This window comes from Dendrobates tinctorius, unplaced genomic scaffold, assembly GCF_039654945.1.
Source record: "Dendrobates tinctorius isolate UK_male_01 unplaced genomic scaffold, ASM3965494v1 ptg000048l, whole genome shotgun sequence".
In the NCBI taxonomy this organism is placed as follows: Eukaryota; Metazoa; Chordata; class Amphibia; order Anura; family Dendrobatidae; genus Dendrobates; species Dendrobates tinctorius.
Genome location: NW_027361716.1, coordinates 27,035,291 through 27,048,867, shown reverse-complemented (window position 1 = coordinate 27,048,867; position 13,577 = coordinate 27,035,291). Strand labels below are relative to the sequence as shown.

Sequence of the window (13,577 nt, the reverse complement as noted above, 5' to 3'; positions counted from 1 at the left end):
TTTCTGTTCGGCACTTTCCTGGCTACCAGAGAGACCTTATCTCTTCATTTCCAGTTCCGGATTGGAGTGTCCACTGTTATGAATGGGTCGCCAAGGAGGAGAGCGCAATAGGCTATGCCACCAGAACACCAGAGAGGTTGGTCGCTCAGCGGATTGCAGACCCCTGATCTTTACAACACAATTAGCAGTAGCCGTGGTGCGTTCCTATGTTGCCCTAGACGCTTCGTCACAGCCGGAGGACTAACTAAGCCTAAAGACAGAAAGGTGAAATCTAAACTGTCGCGGAGCAGATCCCCAAAGGAATAGACAGCCCCCAAACATATATTGTCGGTGAGTCAAGATGAAGCACAAACACAGACAGAAAATAGACTGAGCAAATGATGGGGCCCACACTGACTAGATAGGACAGGACAGAAAAGGCACTGTCTGCAATCACGCAAAAACCTTAACAATTCCAATACGACTGATGTACAAAAATACTGAGGTTTGCACAAACCTCGCCCCCACTATATCAGCATTCAGGTGTGAACTGGCAGCTAGCAACAGGCTAATATAGCAGGGGACTGAGCAAACAAACAAGATACAAAAATACAGGGCAGGAGCCAGCAGCCCCAGGGGGAGCAAGCTGACCCCTGACAGCAAGGCAAAATCAGATGCAAAGGGTTTAGCAAATGACACTTAGCTGAAAAATGCAGGATCAGGCAGGAGACAGAAATCCTCAATAAGCAAAGAAAGGAGTATCACCGGCAGCCACTGAGAGAAGTCTGCTTGCTTATGTAGTCCCAGTCACTTCCCCCACTCCTCCAATTATCTTCTGCAGCTGTTGGGTTAACATCATGTTGACCAGCTCCACTACCAGCTGTATCCACCAGTGGGAGCCTTGCCTCAAAAGTCAGATTAAGAGAGTTCACAACAGTCCACCCTTTCTGGGATTGTTGGAGACACCTGCTGGGCTTTGTGACGTTCTGCATCAAGAATTCCTCCTCCAACCCACAATTGAACTCTGGCTGGAAAATGCTGAGAAATTCAAGGACATTTGTGACTTTCCTAACTGTGTGGGGGCTGTGGATGGCAAACACATTAGGATTATGAAACCTGCTGGAAGTGGAACAGAGTATTTTAATTACAAAAAATACTTTGACTGTTCTCATGGCGATTGCAGATGCTGAATGTCGATTTGTCGCCGTGGACGTTGGCTCATTTGGACGAGGAAATTACTCTCAGACTTTCAAAAACTCTTGACATGGGCCAATGTTTATATCATAATAATTTCAATTTTCCACAGCCACAACCTCTTCCCAAAACTGAAGGACCGCCAATGCTGTTTGTTGTGATTGAGGATGAGACCTTTAAAATGTGTGCAAACCTTCTGAAACCTTACTCAAGTAGGGACTTAAATCCCACGAAACGGATTTTCAACTACCGACTGACTAGGGCACGAAGAACTGTGGAGTGTGCATTTGACTTGCTGGTATCTAAATGGCGCATTTTGGGAACAGCCATAAATCTAAAAATCGAGACAATTGATGAGGTTGTGAAAGCGTGTGTTATGCACAATTTCATCCTTGCAAAAGAGCGACTCAACTTAGAACCTGAGGAACCTGTTACATTGCATGATTACCAAGATCACCCTTTGAGAACTACAGTGGAAGTTGCCCAGATGTGGACTAAGTTTGCTGCATACTTTGCTTCTGATAATGGATGTGTGGCATGGCAAGACGGAATGGTTTAAGCAGCTAATTAAAATGTACCTGTAATGTTCTTATTTTCCTTGTAATGTTAATATATATCTGTAATGTTAAAATGTACCTGTAATGTTTGGGGAACTAAATAATAAAATACCTGTTGTAAAACACCAGTTACAAGTTCCCTCAACAACACAATACACACGTGTTTTTGCGGCGGCGCTTAAAGAGACAAAGAAAATAAAAATTTTATTTAACAAAAAACTATTGGGTTTAGGATTGGGGTCTATCTGAGGGTGAGATGGGGTGAACTTTGAGGGTGTGGAGCTGTGAGGATTGGGTGGTAGTTGATGAGGAAGGGGCAACAAATTGAAGGATTGGATCATGGATGGAATCATGGGTATGGATAGGCAAACTGGAAGGTACAGACACAAGGGAAGGTAGTGACACATTTGACAACAGAGACACATTGCTAGGTGAGGGTGGAGGTGGTGGGTCCTATTTTGGCCTCTAGTAATCTTCTGGCGTGCTGCTGGACTGGACAGCGTGGTGGATGCTGCTGGCTGCAGGGGTGCTGAAGTTGGGAGTGTGGTGGTTGCTGCTGGCTGCAGGGATGATGAATTTGGGAGCGTGGTGGATGCTGCTGGCTGCAGGGATGATGAACTTGCGAGCATGGTGGATCTCTGAACTGGAGGCGATGATGGCGGAGGATATTTCGGTGCTGTGGGAGTTATAAAGTATATGTTCGGCTGCTGGTAATATCCTCTGGCCTGTAGATTGTAGCTTTGGGCCTGCTGCAATTCGTGGCTGTAAGCAGCCTTGTAGGCCTGCATGACGTTGAGCTAGAATTGAGGCGTACAGTTTTCCGACACTTCCCGCTCTATTGCTGAAAAAAAATGTTGCGGTGGTCTCTCACTTTCGGCTTCCAGGCGATTAAGGCCTTTGTTGACTTCCTATATACAGTAAGTGTGTGCACATGGTTAAACCCACTCTTCTGTCTGTCACCAAGCATCTTAATCCCATCCTCGAAGGCCGAGCAGTGCTTAAACTCGGGCATGAGTGACCTCTCCCAGGCCCTCTGCCACTGACGAGCAGACCCAACAAAAGCAGCGGCAGAGGGCTGGGAGAAGGGAAAACCTGATGGACCGGTGGCTGCCTGTTCCTCAGCCTGTGAGGCCTTACAGGTTGCTACATCGCTGGTGGTTGATTTGGGACTTTTGTGCCAATGACATCTGTGGGAACCTTGAGAGGGGGCTGCGGTTTTACTACTAATTTTACCGTACGTGCCACTAAACACAAGCGCTTTGTATATAGTACACAGTGTATCGTGTCAGTGTACATGTAATACAGTCATTACTGGTGACATACCCAGAAGCTCTGTATATAGTGTCAGTGTACAGATAATGCAGTGATCATTGTATATAGCATATAGTGTACAACTAATAGTATTTACCTATGACATTATGCATATGAGTTCTGTATATAGTATCACTGCACAGATAATACTGTGATCACAGGTGACATTATACACAGGAGCTCTGTATATAGTATACTGTGTATAGTGCCAGTGTCCAGGTAAAACACTGACTCCCTGGTGATGTCTCTAGTTAAAGTCCTTCATCTTCGTATTTCATCTTCATTCAGCGCTCACCGTCATCACTTCTTAACATAGTAGCATAGTTAGCAAGGTTGAAAAAAGACATTTGTCCATCGAATTCAGCCTATATTCCATCAAAATAAATCCCCAGATCTACGTCCTGCTAAAGGGCCTAATAACTGTAAGATACAATATTGTTATGCTCCAGGAAGACATCCAGGTCTCTCTTGAACACCTCGACTGAGTTCGCCGTCACCACCTCCTCAGGCAAGGAATTCCAGATTCTCACTGCCCTAACAGTAAAGTATCCTCTTCTATGTTGGTGGAAAACCTTCTCTCCTCTTCTAGACACAGAGAATGCCCCCTTGAGACCGTCACCTTCCTTATTATAAACAGATCCTTGGAGAGATATTTGCATTGTCCCCTTATATACTTATACATGGTTATTAGAGCGCCCCTCAGTTGTCTTTTTTCTAGACTAAATAATCCTAATTTTGCTAATCTCTCTGGGTATTGTAGTTCCCTCATCCCATTTATTAATTTTGTTGCCCTACTTTTCGGTGTAGTTCCATTTTATCATTTTTGAGCACCACTTCTTCCAGCCGGGACTCATTTCTGCAAAAAATAAGTTTGCTTGAGCACATTCCCCAATTTTTTCCCAGTCTCCCAGCCTCTACACTACGCCAGATGAAGAAAAAGCGACCCTGTCGTCATACACAATAGCAATACCTCTCCTCCGCCTCACTGCAAACATTGTCCTCAAAAATAATATCCTTTAATTAGTACCTAAAGTAATATCCCACATTCTGCCCCATGTCTCCTTATTGCCCCCATAGTCATGCTCAGATTCAGATCTCTGCAACGAGATCTCGTCCCGAGACCTGAATCTGATCATGCGCCGCCCCCCGGCGGCCATTTTCCCGGAGGCCACTGCATCGCAGCTCTGGATCTGCGGGGGCCTCATTGCTTTCACAAAATGCCGGCGAAGGCCTACCTCCCCACAGAGGAGCACCACCGCTGTCGCCTCCCAACAGATGAGCACCACCGCCGCCACCCCACAGAGGAGCACCTCCGCCGCACCAGCCTGAGAAGGGAGGCTGCATCGCTCTGCAGTGTTTGACCGGGATCGCTACCTTAGTATTTGTAAATATATTCCGACCCTAAGACGCACCCCTATTTTCCCTCAAAATTTTTTTGCGAAAAAAGTGCGTCTTATGGTCCAAAAAATATGGTGTGTTTATTTCCTTTTGTGTGTGTTGGAACAACACAAAAAAAGAGAAAAATGGCAAATTGGACATATTTTCTCTCAAAACCCCAAAAATGGGCTGAACAAAATTGTTGGTACCCTCCTCTTCATATTTGGTTGTACGCTCTTTGGAATAAATAACTGCAATCAGTCACTTCCTCTAACTATAAACAAGCTTCTTCAACCACTCAACTGGAGTTTTGGAGCACTATCCGTTTGCAAACTGCTCCAGGTCTCCAATATTTAAAGGATGCTTTATCCCAACATAAATTTTAAGATTTCTCCAATGTGTTCAATGGGATTTAGATCTGGAGTCATTTCTGGCCACTTCTGAACTCTCCAGCGCTTTGTTTCCATCCATTTCTGGGTGCTTCTTGAAGTGTGTTTGATGTTATTGTCCTGCTGGAATACCATGACCTAGGACTCAAACCAACCTTTGTGACACTGGGCACTACATTGCAACCCAAATTCCTTTGGTATTCTTCCAACCAGGGCTGTGGAGTCGGTAAGCCAAACCTGCGACTCCGACTCCTCAATTTCCCTTACACCGACTCCGACTCCAACATATATTGCTTATATTTAAGTGAAAAATTAATTGTAGTACAATGTGAACATCAGACATTTAATCATTGTTATGATGCAATAATCAAGATATTTAGATAGAACATAATATATATTTATTGTAATACAACTTTAAAATACAAAAAACTGTAATAAATTGTAAATATGTAATACACTATGTAATATCGATTACATATATATATATATATATATATATAGTGTGTATGTATGTGTGTATGTTTGTGTGTATATATATAACACTATGTAATAAACTATGTAAGTGGCAAAAAAACGTTTTCAACAAAAACATACTAAGGCTGGTTTCACATTTGCGCTTTTGTGCGCAGCGCATCGTGCGTACCCGTGCGCATGCGCACTGCGCACCTATGTTTAACATGACGTGCGCATGTTTTTGCGCACACTTGCGTTTTCGTGCGCATGCGTTTTTTTGTCTTTTGCGCCAGGTGCGCCAGACGCAACATGTTGGATTTTTTGGTGCGCCCTGTCTCGGCAAAAAAACGCATGCGCACGCTTGCGCACGGAATGCGCAAAAACAACACATTGAAGTCTATGGTAACGCATGCGTGCGCATGGTCTTGCGCACGGTTGCGTTTTTTTACGCATGCGTTTTTGAGTAAAACAAGTCTAGAATGTTCTCTAGACAATGGAAAAAACGTCACACTTAAAAACGCATGCGCATAAAAAACGCCAACGCATGCAAAAAACGCATGTAAAACGCAAACAACGCTGCGTTTTTTTTACACATCAGCGTGCGCATGACGTTAAAAAAACGCGCGTTTGTTTTGCGTTTTTCTTTGCGTTTTTTATGCGCCCGATGCGCTGCGCAAAAAAACGCTAATGTGAAACTAGCCTTAATAACATTTGTGCAGTCTATGAATTTGTTCTAAGAAACAGAATTGCCTCCATCAGATCCTCCTTCATAGATGACCTCAAATCTGACCTAATAATTTTAAGGCTAGAGAATAATCTCTCTACACTAACTTGAGTTGGAGGCAAAGCCGTAGCCACATGGGCAACATCTCTAACAATTTCCGGGTATAAAGGAATTGCCTCATGCACAGTCAGTTTTGATGAACGGTTGAATTTTTCTATTTCTTTGAGAGCAAGTGAAACATTTTGCTGAAATATGGTCAATCTGCTTGCTATAGGAGACGGAGTGAAATCTTTTCCTTGCGGCAACGCTTTGCCTGCTCCATATCATCCAAATACTTGTCAAAGTCAAACTCCTCATCTGATGAGGATGAAGATATGGCAGCAGCAGCACTGTCAGGACCCAAGTCCTCTTGCGCCTGGCAGTCCTCCTGTAGGCCACTCATCCTAACTGCTACCTCAGTCAGAGCTTCTTTTCCTTTAGTAAGCTATTGATCATCAAGCAGTATACGATGACTTGGGTCCACATAAACAGCTGCCAGAAAAATTTTATTTTCCAATAGCTGTGTCTCTCTCCGTTTCATTTGAAGCAGAAATGCCATCTGCTATTTAGGCTATGTGCACACGTAGCAGAAAATTTCTCCTGGAAAACCTGACTCCCTTCCCAGAAACCACGCGTTTTTTCTGCGCGTTTTCCGCGTAAAAAAATGCACGGTTTATATGCATTTTTTTGCACGTTTTCAAGACGCATAGAAATAGCCAGAAACGCTGAAAAATCCACGAAATTAATGAACATGCTGCGTTTTTTACCGCAAAGCTTTTTTTTTCGCTGTAAAAAAACGCATCAATATGCACAAAAAGTGAAAAATGCATAGAAATGAATGGGAAGCTTATTTTTAGCGGTTTTATTGGGAAAACCGCTAAAAAAACGCTGTGTGTGAACACAGCCTAAACCTCCTCTTTGGGACAGGCAAAATAGCAAGTTCTTCCACTCCCTTATGAAAGGAGTTAAATCCTCAGCTTGTAATTTTTTAGTCACGGTAAATGGGTGATTAAAGGGAATCGGTCACGCTTTTTTTTGCCCTATTGGCTGCCGGCATAGACATCGGGGAGTTATCTACAGCATTCTGTAATGCTGTAGGTAAGCCTCCGATGTAACCTGAAAGAGAAGAAAAACACGTTATATTATACTCACGGAAGTGGGCGGTCCGGTCCGATGGGTGTCGCCGTCCCGTCCGGCGCATCCCTTCATGCGATGACGTCCTCTTCTCCCGTCCTGTAATGGCTCCGGCGCAAGCGCACTGCTCTGCCCTGTTGAGGGCAGAGCAGAGTCCTGCAGTGCGCAGGCGTCTGGAGAGGTCCGGCGCCTGCGCACTACAGAATTCTGCTCTGCCTTCAACAGGGCAGAGCAGTGCACCTGCGCTGGAGCCATTACAGGACGTGAGAAGAGGACGACATCGCATTAAGAAGGGAGGCACCGGACGGCGACACCCATCGGACCGGAACGCCCACCTCCGTGAGTATAATATAACGTGTTTTTCTTCTCTTTCAGGTTACATCGGAGGCTTATCTACAGCATTACAGAATCCTGTAGATAAGCCCCCGATGTCTATGCCGGCAGCCAATAGGGCAATAAAAGGGTGACAGATTCCCTTGAAGCAATTCCTTCAATTTCGCCACCTGTGTCCATTGACCTTCATTTAGGGTTTTAGTTCAAGCAATCACTCAATCATTAAATAAGTGCTGCCCCACCGAGTGGCTTGATCGACAATTGCCTCTTTCCCAGCACGTCTCTTCAAGATGGAATCAATTTTAGGGGTTCTGGCGGCAATAACCAATTTCCTCACTTTTCCAATCAGATTTCCAGCATGTCCCTCTTGCAGACTATCTCTTATTGCCAGCTGCAGCGTGAGCACAACTTTCTCACTTTCTCCAGCTCGGGGCCCAGGAATCGGATCCCGGGCAGGGCAGGCACCCCTCTCCCTCCTCTCTCTGGTGAAGACGGCAGAAGACATGACAGAGTAGGGAAGATTGCCCGCTGCAGGACGGGAGCACTGCAGCATACAAGTGAGTTTTGATAGGTGCGTGCCCCTGCTTCTAGGGGGGGGGGCAGCTGCCCCCCCTGCCCCTCGCTGGCTATGGCCATGATTCACACACAGCGTTTTTGCAGATCCGTTTTTTTGCAGTAAAATGCAGTGACTCTGGGCATCCCAGCAAAGTCATTGGGTTTCAAGATATGACATTCAGACACATCGTTTTGTGAGGATCCGTTTTTGGGCTGAATGAGCATGTCAGTTTGTGTGGCGTTTTTCTAATCTGCTTTTGCTATTGAAAACATTATCTATGAGCTCAAAAACCTTTCACGTGATGCAGTTTTTTAAAAAGCTGATCTGCTTTTGCAGCTGAAAAACGTATCCTCAAAAAACACAGCAAAAACGCTGTGTGTGAATGTAGCCTTAGATCAGGAATAGAACAGCCATTTATAGGACATTTCATAACTTTCCCAAATTCCGATGAAAAAATATTCAGCACATTCTGCATTGCACTACTGTACCCAATTTATTATATATTTTAGGAGGTCCATTTTATTCCGACTCTGCCAAAATGAGCACCGACTGACGCCGACTCCACAGCCCTGCTTCCAACTTGATGATGCCTTGCACACAGTCAAGGCATGCAGTGCCAAAGGCAGCAAAACAACCCCAAAATATCTTTGAACCTTTTAACCTGCACCATATTTTACTGTTAGATACTGTGTTCTTTTCTTTGTAGGCCTCAATCCTTTTTCTGTAATCAGTAGAATGATGTGTGTCAGATACAAAATTGGGGAGTCACGCAGGTCCACCCGCTTTTTGCTAGGGGAATGCAACTTAGCTGCCTACAATCATCAAGACAATTACCCAATTGTCTGACAAGTGATGGTCGTGACCGTGGCTGGTTAGTGGGGAATCAATTATATATAATATATGCACCACGGTATGGTCACTGCCAACTCCGCAGTAGCAAAGCTATCTGCCACCACCAATCGTTTAGGGTGGTTTCACATTAGCGTTTCAGGGCGCAGCGACGGCCTGCGCACGGCCGCCGCTAAGCCCCGCCCGCTGCCGCGCCTCCGCCGGTAGCTCCGCCTACCGGCGCATGACGCTGCATGCGTCCTGCGTCCCCCTATTTTTATCACTGGGGACGCAGGCCGTGCGCAGTATGCGTTTGGCGGCGCATGCGTCCTTTTGACGGTGCGCCGACCAGCGCCAAACACAACCTGTTGCAATTTGGTTGCGCTCGGCGCACCATCAAAAGAACGCATGCGCCGCCAAACACATACTGCGCATGGCCTGCGTCTCCAGTGATAAAGATAGGGGACGCATGCAGCGTCATGCGCCGGTAGGCGGAGCTACCGGCGGAGGCACGGCAGGGGGCGGGGCTTAGCGGCGGCCGTGCGCAGGCCGTCGCTGCGCCCTGAAACGCTAATGTGAAACCGCCCTTACACAGTCCTATTGAACATCTGTTACAGGTATCATATGGGTTTAGGGGTGCAGTTTGCAGAGCAAGAGGAAAAAAGCTATTAATTATTATACTTAATCCAGTACGAAAAGAAACTTACTAGACTTGGTCATAGAAATGTCTCAGAGCTTAGCGGACAGAGGTGGTACGTTTGGGAAAATGGACAGAACCAGAGCAAGCTTTACCTTCCTGAACTGACAGTTATTCCAAACAGAGTTTCTGCTTTTTATTAGCTCCTAAATTATGATCACACAACTCCTCTTGAAGACATCTTGTGGGGCAGATTGTGGGATGTGCTGGGTCTGTTAGATTGAGATCCACAACTTGGAGGGAATCTTCGCCTCTAAATGTCCCTGATGTATGATATTGATGTCCTGCTTTTATCGTGATTTTATCTTTACGTATTGTTCAAACATGAGCTGGTTAGCCTCATCCTTCAGACCGTTAAGTAGGGATTCTAGTGGCCCTACAGCCCTTTCCTTAATATTGCGTTGATCCAGGGAGCTAGTCTGATTGCCGTATGTGGAGTCGGGAAGGAATTTTTTTCCCCAATGTGAAGCTTACTGTTTGCCACATGCCTTCCTTTTTTTGCCTTCCTCTGGATCAACATGTTAGGGCAAGTTAGGATAGGATATGGGTTGAACTAGATGGACTTAAAGTCTCCCTTCAACCTTAATAACTATGTTACTATGTTACAGTGATGTGAGTGAATGCATCACTTCTGTCCCTTCGCTACGACTCTGAAAATCTGTATCGTATAAATAGATCGATACAAACCCCAATATTCTTATCAGGACCCAATAGCTGGCTGTCTAATATCTGTGCTGTACGAAACGAAGCTCTGTGCCTGAGCAAACATACTTCTATGTTAAAAAAAAAAATCTCCTTTTGATATCTGGTTCCAATTCCTGTTTAATTACCTAGCCACTGCAGGGGTTCTCTGCTTCAAAAAAGGTTAAAACGTTCTCTCTCCGTTTCTCCTTGTCTCTCACTTCCTAGCTATATATAATTTCCCTCTTCTCCATATGTTCAGTGTGATGTCTACTTAAAAGATGAAATAAACAATGTAAATATCTCACTTTATTACTTAAAAGGATTATCCGGGCTTAAACTACAAATCTGCAGTCACTCTGTGACTATATACTTGTAAATCATCACATAATGTGCATTGCAGGCTGTAAGGATTGTGTGGTGCCTGTGGTCATGTTGACTGCAAGTATATGATTTGCGTAGTTTCGGCCACATTCCGACTAGTGTATCTGGTCCAGCTCAATACACTTGGATTGAGCGAGGCCGTGTCCATTTAGTCAGCTCTTGACCACATGTATGCAAACCACAGCACCAGAGAATCTTCACAGCGTGAGGATTCACAAGTCTGCAGTCACATAGGGTGTTATAAATATGCTGTAATATTGGAGATGAAAACATCCTTTTCACTGCAGGTTGACATAGTACTGCCATGCTGAATTTTATTTAAAAGATTATTCTCACTTTGTCATTAAGACAACACCACTCCTCTACCTCTTGATTTTCTGCAGCGACATTATTGTGCCCGATGTGAACTGTGCACTTTCCAATGCTGCAAACCAGACAGTTTTGTCTCTTCGGCATCAGAGGAGCACAGTGGCACTGAAGCTGTCCGGATCCATCCAGCTTCAGAGCCTCACCTGCAAGCACTGCTTGCTTAGGAAACCAGTCACTGCTGATAAGCTGCAGAGGTGGCAAGTAATATAAGCATAGAGTAGTTCATCATCAAATTACTACTGCTTCCATTGTTGAGAACAGAATGTTTTTAAGAAATAAATTGTAAAATTGTGTGAACTTGAAAGCATTTAACAATTTTATCCATTTATTATCTTGAGAGTAACCCTTATTTTAATAGTGCCTTGAATATGATAACATGGTATAGATGTATACCTTTTTAAAACATCGGTTTACGCAACTGAATAGCTTGAAAATCCTAGGCCACAATGCAAAATAGGTGCCACCAGCTGTAAAGTGACATTTATAAAATTGGTTTCATATTATGTATTGCAGTTCCGCCTTAGGTTTTCATGTGTCTGCTCCCTTATGCTTTTTCTCCAGCTTACATGCTAATGGAAGATTTATTGTTTTATTAACACTACATTAAAGAGTTCTTGTTATATCTTAATAGGTCACTTCGTCTAGCCTTCCCTTAGAACCTCAGAGCTTGGAACCGTTGGTGGCGCCCCAGTCTTCCCCAACTTGTGGACGATCTCCTGATGTGATATCAAGTGCTTCGACCGTCATTTCCCAAGATATTCCAGAAATTGCATCTGAAACACTACAACGAAGTTGTCCTTCATCTCTATCTGTGAAAGTAGTCCAAGAAGTGACTTGTACATCCAGTCAAGCACCAAGCATGAGCTCTGCTGCATCTGCTCTACAGCTTCTATCAACACGTAGCCGTAATACATCAGAGCTGGCACTTCGACCACTGGAGTATTCCTGTTCCATTTCTGATAGTGAGCTAATAAGTGCTCCGTGTCTAGAAAATGCGAAGCTTACCGATAATATGGAGGAAGATATTTCTCAACCATGGCCAGCAGCTCCTGATATAACACGAGAAACCAAAAATAATTTAATGGAAAGGTATTGCTTACATGAAAATTGTCATTTTTGTTTTTGTGTGTATGTTATTAGGCCAAAAAGTATATCGATACCCATCCTATTTGTTGTACTCCGGTCTTTCAGCCTTACTAATTACATACCGTTGGAAGAAAATTAAGCTCACATCAATACAATCTCCATAGACAAATTGTAATATGGGCCATACCCACAAATCACTTAAAGTTCACTATCTTTCCATCCTTTTCTAAAATAAAGTAGCTCCTCTTATATAATAAAATTACATCTACTCTGCTCCTGTACCAGCACTGCTTATTGTCGGGGCTCGCTTGACATTTACATGTAAGCCCTGCAGCCAATCAGCGGCCGCTATTAGGCTGCTACTCTCTCACTACTGCAAAGGCTCGAGGTTCAAACAAAGGAATTAAGAGTGCAAAAGCCCAATAGCAGCCACTGTAAAGCTGTAGGGCTCACGTGACATAACAGTGCCACGCCAGTCCAGAGAGTTCCAGCACAGGTACAGGAGACGAGCATAATGTTGGTTTTATTTTATAAGGGAGGGGTGGGGTCTATTTTATTTGAAGAAAGCTGTTTAAATATTTTACAAACTTTTTAAAATGTGAATGCACTTTTTTTTTTCTTTAAGGAATTCTTAAGAGTTCAAACTCATGGAGCTGGGCTACTGTAATTCTTAGTAGGTTTAAATCATCAGCATGATGATCAATATAGAGATTTGGCTACACATCATTTTTTTGACAGAGAATACTACAGTGGACAAACAATTAGGATAACAATTTGCTTCCTACTTTTTGTCAGGATCTGTTCTCTTCAACCCAAAACAAGGTTTATATACAGTAGTGTTCAAAATAACAGCAGTGTGTTCAAAAACATGAGTTAATCACAAAATGTTTGTCTTAGTTTTTATTTCCCTGCATTGGGAATATTGCATACTGTTATCTAATTCAAAACATAAAAACAAAATGTGTATAATTTTTAACTACTTTACAGAAAATAGCAAACAATGAACATTGGGCTTTTAAAAATAGCAGTGTCTGCTTTTGTCTTTACAAACTCACAATATGTACTTTTTTTATGATGATTTCGCATTCCTGTGAATCACTAACCTTTTAGTTGTATACGCACAGTTTTTTAGAACTGCTTCCCATCTATGTAGTCCAAGAATCCTAAGCAGGAATACCAGTTGACTGGTGCCAGAAATTGGTTGACTTTATGCAAATAAAGTCAACCAATTTCTGGCACCAGTCAACTGGTATTCCTGCTTAGGATTCTTGGACTACATCACACAATTATTTGGTATTTATTGGCTTTGCCTTAGAAACGTTATTTTTTATGTCACCATACAGATGTTCTACAGTGGGGAAAAAAGTATTTAGTCAGCCAGCAATTGTGTAAGTTCTCCCACTTAAAAGATGAGAGAGGCCTGTAATTGACATCATAGGTAGACCACAAATATGAGAGTCAAAATGAGAAAACATATCCAGAAAAT

At 43.6% G+C, this 13,577-nt stretch overlaps 1 protein-coding gene across 3 annotated transcripts in view; it reads left to right on the top strand.

The window, feature by feature from the left end:
• Nucleotides 1-13,577, top strand: part of EDC4 (enhancer of mRNA decapping 4) — a 634,971-nt gene that overhangs the window by 389,246 nt on the left and 232,148 nt on the right. For all 3 annotated transcript variants that reach the window (XM_073576355.1, XM_073576356.1, XM_073576357.1), the window contains one exon: nucleotides 11,637-12,094. In XM_073576355.1, the coding sequence (XP_073432456.1) occupies nucleotides 11,637-12,094 (458 nt within the window). The remainder of the gene's footprint in view (nucleotides 1-11,636; nucleotides 12,095-13,577) is intronic.